The sequence below is a fragment of the Pagrus pagrus genome (assembly GCF_965226575.1).
Source record: "Pagrus pagrus genome assembly, chromosome: 8".
Classification (NCBI taxonomy): domain Eukaryota; kingdom Metazoa; phylum Chordata; class Actinopteri; order Spariformes; family Sparidae; genus Pagrus; species Pagrus pagrus.
Genome location: NC_140192.1, coordinates 7,675,187 through 7,690,671, shown reverse-complemented (window position 1 = coordinate 7,690,671; position 15,485 = coordinate 7,675,187). Strand labels below are relative to the sequence as shown.

Here is a 15,485-nt window from a genome sequence, read left to right as displayed (position 1 = left end):
TAAATATCCATATATGGATTACACAAACAAAACATGACAGCAAGGAAAACAAGCTGCGTTTGGGTGAATAAAACTGCTCCGTCACAATAAAACATTTAGAAATTTCAGGAGACAATGGAGCCGGTAAAAAACTGGTTTTATTCTGCACTTTCAGCAAGCATGTCGCTCTCTGAGTACAAACACTGAGGAAATATAACTCTTTAGTACAAGTTAACTTCAAAACACAGACATGAGGGACACAACATGATATGAATGCACACTTCAATGAAACATGGAATATATTTTCGTTATGGCCAAACCAATCACTGAATTCTTACACAACATAGTTAAACCTCACACTGGACGATTACAGTCAGTAACAACACCTGGACAGACACATGACCTGACACTTAATGGGGTCAAACTCTTCTTAAAAATATATTAAATGTTCCCAACCTGAAGCTGCACAGTATATGAGAGAAAAAGCTGCACATTGAATACTACACTATTACTTCACTAAATTCATAGGGCTGTTGAGTTGTTTGCCAGCTGTGAGGTCTACATCATGGAACATGAAGTGATGCTGAATAGACATTGAACATTGTGCAGGCACTTTAATGCAGGTGGTCAGAAGGTCCTAATATAGCATCCTGAGATTAAAATGTACACAGTAGCCTGAAACATAGATTTAGACATACAGTATGTGAGGATGATATCAACACATTTCCAGTGCTCTTGTCAACAGTGTTTAAGATAAATACTGAAAATGAAATGGACTGATAAGCAGTTTAAATGTTACTGGTACATTTTTCAGACTTAAACACATTTTAGCTGTTTGTTTTTGTGTCAAGTTTTCTCATGTTCTCACATTTAACACTGAACAGATAATTTTAGATCTTTAGCTTTCTCATTATAATAGGATGCAGCCAGGCTGTCAGCGCACAGAGCAACATGTAAAGATCTTGTAGACATAACAGGTTGACTGTCACTAGTGCAGTCTGTTACACTGAGATAAGAGAAGTACAGTACAATGTGAAGTATTCAGAACATATAACAGGAATATAGTCAATAGGATATCTCACGAGGAAGCTGCCGTCTACTTTAACTGCGACTGTTAACTATACACTGTAGCTGATAGACTCAGCAAGTCGACTTGACTCATGCTCTGACAAATGTTTGTGTCAAACGGTAACAGTTTCTATTGCGACACTAAACATAGCTAATGCTGAGTTATAAACTGCCAGTTACAATTTATCCAAATACGATTACTTTATAGCATTAATTGCTTTTCATTAACAGTGCAACAACTGTTTTTTTTTTTCAAAATGCATTGAGGAGAAAAGTTGAATTGTCAGCATGTCAAGATTTTTTTATGCCAATACCGTGAATTATGAATGAGCCATAGTGCAAATTATCAGTTGCATCATTTAGATCAAGGCTTAAGACTGCTGCTTGCTGCTGCCTATTATTAAATTAAATTTAGGTCTATTTAATCATATCTTGTACTGCACTTTAATTCTTAATAATTGGTTTAATTCTACTTTATCTTATTATCTTCTATCTTACTTGACGCTTATTTAATTATCATTTATGTATTTTAATATTAGCTTGTGTTTTCACTAATGCATTTTTAAAGTGCAATACAAAGAAGTATGCCTTGCCTTAATTTCCATCTCTAAATATAGTATAAGCTGATTTTTGAAAGCTTAACATCCCTCTTCTGTTAATCTGAGATAAAGTGACCGTGTTGTTATTATTAATGATCATGATCAATCAGAACTGTGAAACGCAGCCTAGCACCTGTAAAATCGTTGTCCTGTCGAACGTTCAAAGGAGCAAAACCCACACACCAACCTGCCAACACACACACGCATGTACTTCACACAACTTTATAAATACTCTTTCAGCAGACAGTCTTGGTTTCCACAAAAGGACATGTACAGTTAACAAAATATAATCTAAATAGAAAATAATGTTCCTCCAATCATTTGATGCGGCACACTGTTTCTTTAAATATTCAGGGGACAGTTTATAATGTTACATTTAAGCAAAGAGGTCATTTTATGGATCCTTCTTACCACAACTCATTAAAGGAGTGCTGATGACAGAATATACAGTATAATGGCAAAACATGTAATACACCCCCAAATATTAAATAAATTCAGAGAAATAAACAAAATGGGGACAAAAGCATTCATACAAGAAAAATGCTGGAGTGGACATTGGTTTCTTAATAATTTTTTCTAGATATAGTTGATTTAATTTCCCTTCATATAATCTCATTTTGTGGCCTTTCTTTATATATTCATTCCATTCCTCCCCTGAGTAACACGGTTTCCTCTTTTTCTCTCCAAATTTGATCACAAAGGCCGAGTGCTTTAACCCTCTGCTCTCCTACACCTTCTCTGAGAACCAGGCTGGCCCGAATTAAGCCTTGGTTAAAAAATAGTCTTTAACCACGTCTTAAACCGGGCATTGGTTGGATCACCACCAGAGGCCTATATGATGTGGAAAAAAGACAGTGCCCACACTCCATGTTAAAACCTGTGCATTGAGTTTGGCTATCTGCAGCTTACTACGAGTGTACCAACATCTGCATTAGGAGTGTAGACAACAAAACTCTTTTGCATCATAAAATAGTCATCATGTGTTAAAATAGGTGAAAAAGATGCATTGTATATGGCATTTCCCTAATGATGGTTAACATATTCTCAGGTAATTCATGGCTAAAAAGATAGTGAATGTTGTGGTTTCTGCTTGTTTAAGTATGACAATCTGAGTTTCTAGTGGTATTTTACTGCAATATACCACATTCTGATATTCATTTCATTAAAATTATTTTTAGTTAGGTTACAACAATAAAACACTGCCTTTTTCCGCCACCAGGTGGCCCTCCTGGTCCGGTTCAGGTGTGATGCAGAGGTGATAAAGAACTGGGATGTGAAGTGAAACTAACTTGCTTCCATTCAAATGCCACCTTCCCTCTACCTTCTCACAGATCTAAAAAGACTGGTATAGTGCAAATACAGTAACATTGAGCTTCTAAGGAGCTTCTACTGCCTTTTTTTCACAAGCAGATGTTTACACGATCTCTGAAGATCTGTGATTGAGAGTTAAGTGGGACACAAAGGAAAAGTGACATTGATACATGGAGCACAGTGAGGGTCTGTTCTATTTCTACTTGGTCTTGGGGCTGAAGCTGACACCTGGCCAGTCGTATGTGTCTGGCAGGAAGGAGTCGTAGTTGGTGTTCCACACAGTGGCGCGTACAAAGCTGTCCTTGTCCACAGGCTCAGGGTAGCGGAACGCCATGCCTTTAGCATAGACATACTCCACCACCTATAGCAAGAAAGAAAAAGTGTAGAACTGACTAACAGCCAGACGCATGTACTACACAGAACACAGCAATGGAAGGTAAACCAAACATTACTGGACAGCTGCGACCAACTCTAACTGGGCAGCAATGTTTGCATCAAAGTGGACAGGTTTATCAATAATCAAAACATTCAGCCAAAGTTGGAAATGATCATTTTCAGGAGACTTGCCTTGACAGCCATCTGGACAGAGACCTCTCTGATGTTGGAAAGAGGAGGATAGAGTCTGCCTTCTTCCAGCTCTTTATCTGTCAGCTGCTCCGCAAGGGTCTGGAAGGAGTACAAAAATACTTTTAGGCTCGAGATGAAATTCTCTGATCCAATAAACAGAGACAAAAAAAAAAAACACTACTATGACTTGGCTACCGCATATTTCTCTGCTGACTTTCTGACTAAATATAAATAGAAATGTGCTTCTGAATAAGTCAGAATAAGAAAAATAAGAACTGACCACAAAACTAGCACTTATATTACCAACATGCACTGTGTCTTTCTCATGCAAAACATTTAAATATTTAGTGCTGGCAAGAAATCATCTTGTGATTTTTATCATTAATTGCATTTATCAATGTAATCAAGTCAAATGCAGCATAGCAAGAGAGGGGAGAAGTGCAAAGCAGGATCAGTCTTTTAAAAGCTCCTCATCTGTTAGTTATTAAGCCAGAGTCTAGAAAGAGAAGGAACAGGACACATCAATGGGTTAAAGCGGGTTTACATGACACTATAAAGCATATGTATATATATCAGAGTCAGCAAGAAAGTAGAGGATGGGGTGAGGGCGAGGCAAAGTTCAAGGAAGTGACACACTGAGAAATACTGAGTAATGACTTCAGACCTTGGCAGCCTCTAAGAATACAGTGTCACTGATGTGTCTCACTCCACTCAGGATCACAGCCAAGGCCACACCTGGAATACACATACAGCAGTTTTTTACTTCCGTTATCATGAAATCCAATGATTTTCCCTCACATACATATTAATATTATTTCTTCTTTTACCTGGGAAGATGTAAGCATTGTTCCCTTGTCCAGGAGTGAAGACACGGCCATCACTCAGAGTCACTGGATCGAATGGACTGCCACTGGCAAAAAGACATCTACCCTGAAAGGACAACAGGAAGAGTGGTTTGACTAGACAGGAACTCTTAATGATATACTTCAGAGTTGGCCAAAAAGAAAAAAGGAGAGTAGAGCAGAAAGAACTGTGTACATCAGTGAGTGTGTAGGCGTCCTCTGCTGTGCACTCGGCTTTAGTGGTTGGGTTACTCAGGGCAAAGATGATTGGACGTTCGTTCAGGGCTCCCATGGACTTGAGGACATCGTGAGTGAACAGACGTCCGGCTCCTGCCACACCTGGAAGAAGGGAAGAGAAATGCTGGTCACCCTGTGCTTGTGAGCCCACAGTTACCACGACACTGTGCCATGACAGGATGATTTAAGATTTAAAACAAATAATAAATAGACTCTCCTGCTAACATTTCAAACAAAATCACATTGATTCTTTTATTCAGGTAAAGAAAAACAGGAATTGAAAAGTTTTTACCTATAATTGCTGTGGGTTTGATGGTGTTGACAGCATCTAGGAAGCTCTGCACATTCCCTGGACTGTCATGGATAAATGCCTCCTGGTTGCTGTCTGTTTCCTGTGGTCTGTCCTGGAGTCGCATACAGTACATTTGTTGCAACAATATATCAATTTTAATATAGTAACCCCACCAACAGTGAGCCAGACAGGAAGCTACACAGACATATCATGTACTGTACGCTCTGGTCATTAATGTCTGCCAAACACACACTGACCTTTACTAGTAAGCCATGTTTATCGTACATCCAGATCCTCTCTCTGGCCTCAGCTTGGGTCATCCCCGCCTCCATCATGGCCATGACAATCAGATTGGCAATACCAAGAGCAGCCTAATGAGAAAATAACCTTATCAAGTTAAACATTCCAAGAATTTAAACAGAGTATCTGTAGTTAAACTTGAACTCTTATTTAAGAGCAAATCCACCAGCTCTGGTTGATGTTGAGCATATTTTAAGTTCTTTAGCTATGTTGGTCTACTGTTTATTACTAATATTACCAGATCTGGTCAGCAGGGGGCAATATGGCCATTACAAGAGGGCCTACTTTCCTATTTTGATATATGGGAGTTTCTCAAAAAAAGATGAATAAGCCCCAAAGCAAGGAAAAACCAAGAGAATTCACATGAACTGATTAATGGATAAATATGATCTCACCTCTCCAGCTCCCAAGAAAAGCACCCGGTGATCAGTAATGGGTTTGCCAGTGGCTCTCTGAGCTGCTAACAGGCCAGCAAGGGCTACAGATGCAGTGCCTGAAAACACGCAGAAGAAAAACAACAGTAAACAATAAAGTCTCTGCCTTGAAGAGAACAGATGAATCACTATTTGTTTTAAGGTAGGAGGGTTGGATAGGCCTCGTTTCTTTAAAGTTATGTTGTGCTTGTTGAGTCCTCTGGGATTTATTTTTCAGCAACCAATTCTACCACAGCTGTCAGTGTTTCTTGTAGGGACTTGTCGCAATACTGTGACTTAAAGGTCACAATATGTAATATTTAATGGAACATTTAATTCAAACAAGTTTCTGTTTTCTGTTTTTATGGTGAAATGAAAGAAACCAACAGGCTTTTAAAAAGATCCCCCAACAATGAAACGATTTCGAAGAGAGGCAGTTTTTAAGGATGGGTGTAAACAACTGCACTCTACCTAATTCAGCTGTTGATTTTAATATAATAAGCAAACTGGCTTTCAGACAAAGTAGAGTCCTAGATGCTATGTGGAGGGTTATATGTGAACCTTGGATATCGTCGTTGAAGGTGCAGTACTTCTCCCTGTATCTCCTGATTAAACGGAAGGCATTGTGGTTCCCAAAGTCCTCAAATTGAATCAGCGTGTCCTGGCCCCATTTGTCCACTATAGCCTCCATGAACTCATCAATCAGTTCCTCGTAGGCTTGAGAACGATCCCGCCTCTGGTACAGGCCCATGTACAGCGGATCCTGGAGGAGAGTCTGATGCGAGGGCAAGGACAAACGTGTGATGGATGATTAAGTTTCCTTCTTTCCCCTAAACATACACACATATACAGTATACATACACAGTAGCTTTCCTACCTCATTGTCCGTGCCAACATCTATCACCACAGGCAGACATCTTTCAGGTCGAATGCCGGCACAGGCAGTGTACAAGCAAAGTTTTCCAACAGGGATGCCCATTCCATAAACACCCAGGTCCCCTAATCCTAAAATACGCTCTCCATCTGTTACTACTACTGCCTACAGAAAGAAACAGAGAGAGGAGGTGGAAAAGAAGTACATCAATCAGCAAAATTGTAGATTAGTAACCATTAACCAGCACATAACTCTGAGTACCTGGGTCTTAGCCAGGTGAGTGTAGAAAAGGTGGAAGGAAATGTATCATTTACATGACTTTCCTAGACTTCATGGTTGTGTAGCCGAGTCTAAGTGGCGATCTTCATATTCACAGTTAATTTCTAAAGTTCTCAGTGTGGTTTGGCCCTAGGCGTCTCTTTTAAACTGTACAAAATGCTGAAAATGTGTTTTTTTGGTGAGGCTTGCAGGTACTCACTGCAACAATAGGCTCTGGCCAGTTGTCCAAGATGGAACGGATGTGTCCTTTGTCCCGAATGGAGATGAACAAGCCTCTGATGAGAGAAACAAGATGATATGATGACTTTAACGATCATGGTAACATTCAGCCTATTTCAAAAAGGGAAAAGAAAACATATCTCCACTACAATAACATCCTTAACGTGATTTAAGTCAAGGTGTCAACAAAATTTAACACCCATAAACCATTAGAGAGAGCTCCTTGATAGCTTCACTGTTTGCTTACTTGGGTCTCCTGAAGATGTGTCCATACTGTGTGCAGGCCAGGCCTACGGTGGGAGTGTAGACAATCGGCATCAGTTCCTCTATGTCTTCCATCAACACCCTGTAGAAAAGCCTCTCATTCCTTTCTTGGATGCCCATCAAGTAGACGTACCTGTGCAGAAAACAAGGACAAATTAGGAAAGAGAGAAGAAAACTTCAACATATATGAAATAATATGAAAATTCTTAAAAGCAAAAAAGATATTTCTTAGGCTCAACCTTCCAGCGCTTTACACAATATATGTCCTTACTTCTCTAAGGGATCAACCATCTTCTTGAGATTATTCTGAAAGCGCATGGCCTGAATGTCCTGAGTCTCCACTTTGGGAGGCAACAGGCCGTGTAGCCCCAGAATCTGTCGCTCCTGTAGAGTGAAGGCCATGCCCTTGTTGGGGAAAAAAGAGAGGAGGGAGCAGGGAGACAAGGAGAATGTAGGTTATCTATCTTGTTGCAACTACTTATTGGTAGAGAATACCTTTCAGTTGAGTTACACTGACTACATAACCTAAGAATTCAACAGGTAGCACTGTGATGAAATGGTGTGCTGTGGTTGCGCAAATATGTAAGGCCATGCTGCGACATGCATTTTTTAATAGTTTGAAAGAGAGTGCCTTGGAGATTTCTTGTGATTTTTTATCGACTATTACTGTTTGGAGAGGTGCAAATGAGCAGGATAAAGCATTTTATAGAAAGTACTTCACATTTTTTAAGTACTGAAGTTTAAATATCACCCCTCTGCTACCAAAATGTGCTGCTTTTAAGTTTCACACTTAAAATTAAGAAACATCCCTCATCTAAATAAAATAATAATAATCGCTGAACCAGTTCTCAGAAGCTTCCGCAGGAAATTGTCACAAACTGTGATGTAGTTTTGTCACCAGAGGGCGCACTGCATTACCTATGAGTCCTCAGGTTTCATGGTTGACCTTTTGACTCTTAATAGGAGAAGAAGAGCAGCAGAGTGGAAGAGGGGGAGACCAGAGGAAAACCATTTCTCAGTTGGGGAAAGGAAGGAAAATAGGTAAGAGAGGGGAGAAGCCTCAAAGAAGCCAATGAAGAGGACTCTGGGCAGAAACACCCCATGTATGGAAGAGAGGATGAGGGGGGGAGGGTGCAACATGTTCATGTTCTTGCAGTGTATGTGAGTGTGTCTGTGAGTGTGTATGTGTATGCAGGTTTAGTGAAATATGGGCGTTAACACATGGAAGCCATAACGTCTGGGGCTGGGGAAGGGGCTGATTATTCAGTGACTGATGAATGCTGGGGGCTCCCCTGGCAGAATGCTGAGTCATGCTGATGGAGCATTTCCCTTCACTTTGCTCCAGTACTCAGTTCCTCTAAACATAATGCAACATCCTTTATTTTGAGTGATCTATAAAATGTAAAATGGTGCAAATTCTGAAATGCTGATATTTGTACTGTTTTTGTTTCTTATGTATGTTTATCTGTATATCTTATGACCTGTCTATGTGCTTCTACATGATGAAACAGCATTTTAAGAACATTAAACTTCATCAACATGGTTTTGAACAGTTAAATGCTATTTCTAAACTGAATTTCCAAATTCGCAATTGTACATTGGCCAGGAAATCATTGGTTTAAGTTGTCCTTTTAAGATCATCTTGTTAATGAAACTGCACAACATAGATCATCCATCTAGCTGACAAACTTCACCTATGAGAATTTAATTTAAGTCTACATAGGTAGAGGAATCATATCCCGCATCATCTTACAGTATATACAGTATTTATATTCAAACAGTGTAATGTAATAAACAATGCATTCCTGCAACACTCCAACCTTTTCTGCTGGGGTCATAGGAGTCGTGACGATGCAGTCTGCTGATGAGAGTCACATCTCCTCAGACATTTATAGTTGCCCTATAGTAACCGGCATGCTGCTGTTTTTGTCTTGCTTCATGCATTTTTAAGTGTTTTTTAAGTGAGTTACACACAATGAACTCTGTGACTTTAAATGCTGTAAGAAATGCTGCCAACTAAATATAAAACACCACCAGAGAGCAATATTGCCAACAGAAGAGCATTAAAAACATTCTCTCCAAAGCTTTTTCACATTTGAGTTGGTTTTAATCGGCAAATGGGTTTCTAAACTCGCCCCAAACAGACGAAATGAGCACAATGAGGTATCAGGTGGGGGTGCAGTGTAAATGCTGCTGCTGTGGAGACAGTATTTCTTGGGCCATCAGCCAACTAGTCTGAGACCAGTCTACATGTAGGTTGGAATGTCTATATTTAGCACAACAAGTGCAGGCTAGGCTAAATTTAGCATAACTTGCACAGAGTGATATCATGACACCTCAAGCAGCTACAGCGTCAGGTTACAAATGTCATCTGTAACTTTCAGTTGCTGGGAAAACCTGACAGCAAAGGAACCAAACAATGTGATACACATTTGTTACAGGTATTAAATAAACATCACAGAGCAAGTTGAATTAATCATTTGTCATTTGAAGTCCCCACCTTGCTGCAGTTATGCAGAAGTGACAACCACTACTGGGTGTGGTTACAGGTGCATGGCAAGGTAAGGCGAGTTTATTTGTACAGTACCCATGAGGCTGTGAAAAGGTATATACAGAGCTGGTTTTGGCTGTGATTTAACAAACTTTCTGACTACACCCAATAGTGATAGTGGGTGTGACTTCAACCAATGCTTTTCATCTGTCTCTTTAAGCACAAATATTTTTGGGAAAAAAAACAATGCCAAAACGTTACCATGTGAGCTACTGGAAACAGATTATATCTGTCAGGAACTTTAGTGAAAATCATGTTTGGGCTCATGTCAATAATGAGGTCATCAGTTAGGAAGCTATTTAGACATGGGAATGCACCTCGTCAATTTTATTAACTTGTATTATACATTCATTACTAACAATCCTGCCTCTATTATCTTAAAAATGACAACACAAGAAAAGATGCTTTGAACAGATGAAACGCTAAACCAGGTTAGAAAACCTTTGGTGGCAAGTTTTATAGTTTTCCAGTCGCGCCAGTCACCGACTTAGGGGGAAGACGACGAATATGTCGTGTTGTTGTCTGTACTGTCAAAAAATTCAAACTTAAACGGCGTGTGCTTGCATGATCGGCTCAACATGTTAATGTGTATTCTTGGTAATTGTTCCATGGAAATATGTGAAATTTTCAACTTCTTTCAGAAACATTATACTTCACGACTCAATCAACATTTCTCCCAGCCGGCAGAAATTTAAATATATTTGTGTTTCTTGAGATATAGAAAAACCTTGTCTAATAAAAGACTGTCAGACATGTCAAAAACTTTCAGGTCCATTCCTGTCTGTCAACACAGCTCTTAGCTATTTTTATCCAGGGATAATAGCAATGTTGACAACTGTGTGGAGATGGAGGAGTGTCGGAGGGAAAGGATGAAAAAAGACCTGGATATGGAGCATCAAATTAAGGACTATAAGGAAAACTAACCCATGTTAACAGCCTTTGTCAAAAAGTCATTTTTTAAATAGACAACATTTTATATTGTGCATGCTCCATTGCATTTATTTGTTTTAATTTATTCATCGTGACCAGAGAATATTACAAATTTCTGACAAGCTCTGTGTCAGTGTGGAAAATAATTGTAACACGTATGCCAATTAGCCCACTTCTTAACCTGGAATAATTGGCATGGGTCCAGCACAAATGGGCGACATGCTGAATGACGTGTTAATAAAGCTACCATCTGTTTAACTGCTATGCTCACTGACACACACTCACACACATAACGTCAGTAATCCACTTACTTTGTTGGTGCGAGGGTTGAGCATAAGGGGCTTGCCCTTGTCTTTGGTGTGTGCCCATCTGCAGACAGAGACACAGGGCCTCAGGGACCACGTTGTTCTCAGTCTGGACAACATGGTGGACAGTCACTGGTCTGAAAGGTCCGCTGGTGGAGAGCTGCTGAGGACAGAAAGATAAACTACATTAATAAAATACCTGTTTCTTCCAGAGATTTGACCATTTCTGTCTTCATCTTTATGGTTGGGAGACTTACAATGGACTCAGAGTTATTGCTTTCAGGTTTAATTATTCTTGCTTCTGGCAGTCAAGACAATAAAGAGCACCACTACTACAATCTTTGAGCATGTGACATCTTCAGATCCTTATCACACTTTGATGTTAAGCTATCAAAAGTCAAGACTGTCAGCCTTCTGACACTATCACACAAAGGCCTATGAATGCACTTGGTGTGTATGGACATTTCCACCCTTAAGGATTAGAAATGCTGATGGCAGTGGCCAGTCATTAATCTGGATGTGCACAGAAGTGATTTAGTGCGTGATTTGAGAAACAAAGCTTTGAAAGATTGTCATAATCCTTTTCGCACTGAGCTCCACATGAAGACAGAAAACAAGCTTAAGCATGGTGACATCAGTGGACAGATAGCAAAGATGGGAAGACAGATAACACATATCAGAGAAATCATAGTGACAATCAAGTGACATCTGTAAAACGTACCCGAAGGCATAAAAGATTGCTACTATTCTGGGAGTGCAGGAGATAAAACACGCTCAAAAATAACTACCTGAAACTGTGTGTGATGGCAGAATGATGCCACATCAACAACCACGACAGTGTTTTCACTTCACACAAGTGCCCCTACCCTACTTTCCACTGCTGTTTGTGACCCAGAACAGTATCTTCATTGTAAGAGCTATGTCATGCATGTGACCGGTTATTCACAGTTGTGTTATGCTGTGTTGTGGCAGTGCAGGAAAAAGCCAAGAGTAAGAGCAGCTTGTGATAACTGTCATAGCAAAAAGTCAGCAAATAAATGCTGCCTTCTTGCAAAACTAACAACTTTAAATTGCCACATATGATATAGATATAATGCTATCTTGTCATTTAAATGTAAAAGTCAATAAGAGCAGATTGATCAAGCATTAGTGTGTTGCAAAAAAAGCAAAGCAGACCACAAAGGAGATGAAGCCGAAATAATTTCACAACCAATCTGTTAAATACACTAAAATGTGCTTGTTTAAACCGTCTCTCATGTTTTTATTCATGTCATTATCCAGCTCTGGCCTTTCTTAATGTCAAGACCTGACCAAGAGGAAATGAAACTGGACCTGTAAGCAAGTTATGTGTGGGACAGCAACGTGAGCATTATTGCACGCAGTGTCTATTTTAGTTCCTAGTAGTTTAGTGAGTGAGGCTGGCAGATGTCTTCAAGAAGTATTGCTTTGAAACACAAGACACAGTCAACTGCAGTCAGCTTTTACAAAACAAAGATGAGCAACGTCTAAACTCCATTATCATGTATCGGATGATTACACGAGAAAGAAGGCTTGACACCGAACATATTTGAATGAGTTCATGGTCTGAAATAACACACAACAGCTGAGCTCAGGTGGCAAAATAACAAACAGAAGTCATCTGTGCCGTCAACGTTTTCCTGCCATTCTTCATTCCTGACCTCACTGTTCCTGCTCGCCCACCCATGATATTATAGTAATAACCATCTGCACCAACATCAGAAAAAAACATAGTTAAATCCACTAGATCCAGATTTTAATTTGAATCCACTTCAAATTGTGCTCACTCATAGATACCATCCACTTAAATACACCTGATTTGTTCATCAAGATCCAAGCATTACTCCCTGAGAAATCAACAAAAAATTTGAGATCCATCTAGAAATCCCTTCAGTAGTTTTTGTGTAATCCTGCTTGTTCTCTTAACAAACAGTTGCTGTGATCTTCCATTAGCCTGTACTGATTCAAAACAGATTCAAAGGGAGCGCTGTAGTCTGATCATGCGCCCGTCTCTTTGACCAAAATATCTGATGAAAGAAATCACAAGCATAGCCAGCTGGCACGGTCTTTGCTTCCATCTACATATCCAGGAATCAGTGCCTAGAAAGCAGCATTAAAGGCAGGGGGGCCTAAGTGGTGCTGCTTGTATAAGCAGCACAACAGACATTTTCATCTCTGTTGATATGACACTCGGGGGGAAAACATTCTCTTTGAATTCAAGCCTTTGTGTTTTACAAGAATATTTTCTGGTTATCTACATCTACTTTAGCCTCCCACCTGTGTCTAGAATATTTAAAGCCTGAACACCGAGTGACTGAATCCCTTTTATTATCTCATCTCCTTCCAGACTTCATCTGTGTGCCAGATCTAGGAAATCGAACTTGTTGCTTGCAAGATAATTCTTGCACAGTAACTTTACTGAACCAGCTTTGTCTCACTACCTGGACACACTCCATAACCACAAACAGGTTTGGATTGTTTGTCACTGTTTGTATTTCATCAACCCTAATCAAAGTTACAGTGAACTGATTATTCTAAGCTAGAGATGAGGTCATCAACACAAAGTATCTTGTCTATTTTGGCTTGAGTCTGACCAATCTAAATGCTCACATGAACTGGACCTGACTGGATAAACTTTAGGTTTAATTGCTTTAATTAATTAAGAAAAAAAAAAGAAAAAAGATTAGGCTAACAAGATAAGCAGTATAAGATAGCCAGACTATTGCATTTTGCATTACTGTGTCTGGAAGTACACATAATATAATTTGTGCGCAAACAATGACCGTATTGACTGAAGTAAGCATAATGTAATACAAAAGATTTCTCTCCGGAAATTACAACAGGAAAGCCACAGTGCTCTCGTTGGTACACTCCCCTCTTAGTTTAACAAGCAATCAATCACACCCACACACGCTTTCATGTGTTTTATGGTTAGTTTTACTAGGATCAGAGTACACTGGTGTAATGCAAAGGCTATTTAAACAATATAACAGAAGAAGTAGTATCAATATGTTACCTTAGACTGACAAAGAGACATTGAACATAGTTATCAATAACCAGCTAAGTGTGGCTTTTCTGACAGGTGTTATTCTTCTCCTTCTCTCTGACAAACAAAGACTTGCCCATTTGTTTCTTCCTTAGTGACACTGAATGGCCATTGAATATCAAAGCCAAAAGATATATACATTTGAGCTGATTTTTTAGTGAGGAAGCTGAAGATTTGTTTTTTATTAGGATGAGTTACTACTGTGCTATGCTTTACTGTAAATGTGGTAAATCTCATGTTCCTATGGTGTTTAAAGCTTAATGATAAAGACTAAAAGGAGATATTGTTGACCACCCACTCTTTCTACCTCCATCTTGTTTGAAATGTAGGTGAAAGGAAGGAATGTCACTGCTCAGTGTGAACATATAACCCCCAAAAAATCAGATGGACGTGTCAAACACACTTGTAGCAGCCACTCTGCTACAGTGGTAAGCTAATTAGTTAGCCTAGCGACGTAAAACACAGCCACATCCACAAACACAAACACTGAGAGCTAACAACTGCTAACTTCTAGCTAACATTTGGCTAGCTTCCAACTGACACATACCAAAGCATTGCCGTTTGTTTAAGAGCCTGTTTCGGCGAATGTGTGAACCGAGACACCCACGGTTCTCGCTAATGTTTGTAAAACGGTGACAGCACTCCCACGTGAAAGTTGTTAGCCTGATGAGTCGCATGCTGTCATTCATTCATTCATTCAGACCCCCTGCGTGCTAAGTCTTGGCTCAGTAACGGGAAGTTCTTAGATGACACCGGAATTTCCATTTCCTAGACAATAACAGCTCTGCTTACCTGCTCCTGGATATTATATTACTGCGGTGGCTTCCGTTGGACAGTTTGCTGGTTTTAAAGCATTTTTCTCCTGGAGTTGGCCGTGAAACTGCTGTTATTTTCACCTCTCGGTTCGTCCTTTACCCGCAGCCACTGATGCAGCACAGCGGCGGTGAGGAGAGGAGACTGTCGCGCACGCAGTGAGCTCGGCCGCTCGTCCAATCACGTGTCGGGGTTTCCTTCTTGGTTACCGTAATGACTGAGACATGCGCAAGATTATTGGAGGGAAGCCCACCAGCCGTAGTTACTATAAAAGAAAGTAATCTCATTGTGAGTATAAGTCTTTTTAACACCTAAACACGTTTTTTTTCTTTCTGCACGTTGTTCTGTTGACTATGTAATATTTGCCAATGTTAAATCCTGCTATAGAGAGTAAGAATAATGAATTCAGTTTTATTATTTGTGGTTATACTTAAGAATTGCACATCTTGTGGGCTTTCTTTCATAGATATTGTTAATTTGTTTTTGCAATATAAGCAAGATAATAACAACATGCACCGCAAGGGAGTGCACCAAGATAGCATTAGTAGCTAAATAGTAGAGGGCATTAGAGGTCAGGA

At 39.7% G+C, this 15,485-nt stretch overlaps 1 protein-coding gene across 2 annotated transcripts; it reads right to left on the bottom strand.

Moving 5' to 3' along the window:
• Positions 1-119: 119 nt before the first annotated feature.
• Positions 120-15,070, bottom strand: me2 (malic enzyme 2, NAD(+)-dependent, mitochondrial). 2 transcript variants are annotated; one of them, XM_084360777.1, is made up of 15 exons: positions 14,887-15,070; positions 11,037-11,193; positions 7,516-7,649; positions 7,228-7,377; positions 6,961-7,036; positions 6,486-6,647; positions 6,170-6,383; positions 5,591-5,688; positions 5,153-5,266; positions 4,896-5,007; positions 4,563-4,705; positions 4,352-4,454; positions 4,189-4,259; positions 3,525-3,623; positions 120-3,318 (listed from the first exon to the last, which is right to left on the bottom strand). In XM_084360777.1, exons 2-15 carry the CDS (start codon positions 11,148-11,150, stop codon positions 3,157-3,159), a joined length of 1,752 nt encoding a protein of 583 aa, XP_084216903.1. In that variant the 5' UTR covers positions 11,151-11,193; positions 14,887-15,070; the 3' UTR covers positions 120-3,156. The 2 variants fall into 2 exon arrangements, with proteins under 2 accessions (XP_084216903.1, XP_084216904.1); XM_084360778.1 differs by having other exon boundaries at positions 11,037-11,190.
• Positions 15,071-15,485: the final 415 nt, after the last annotated feature.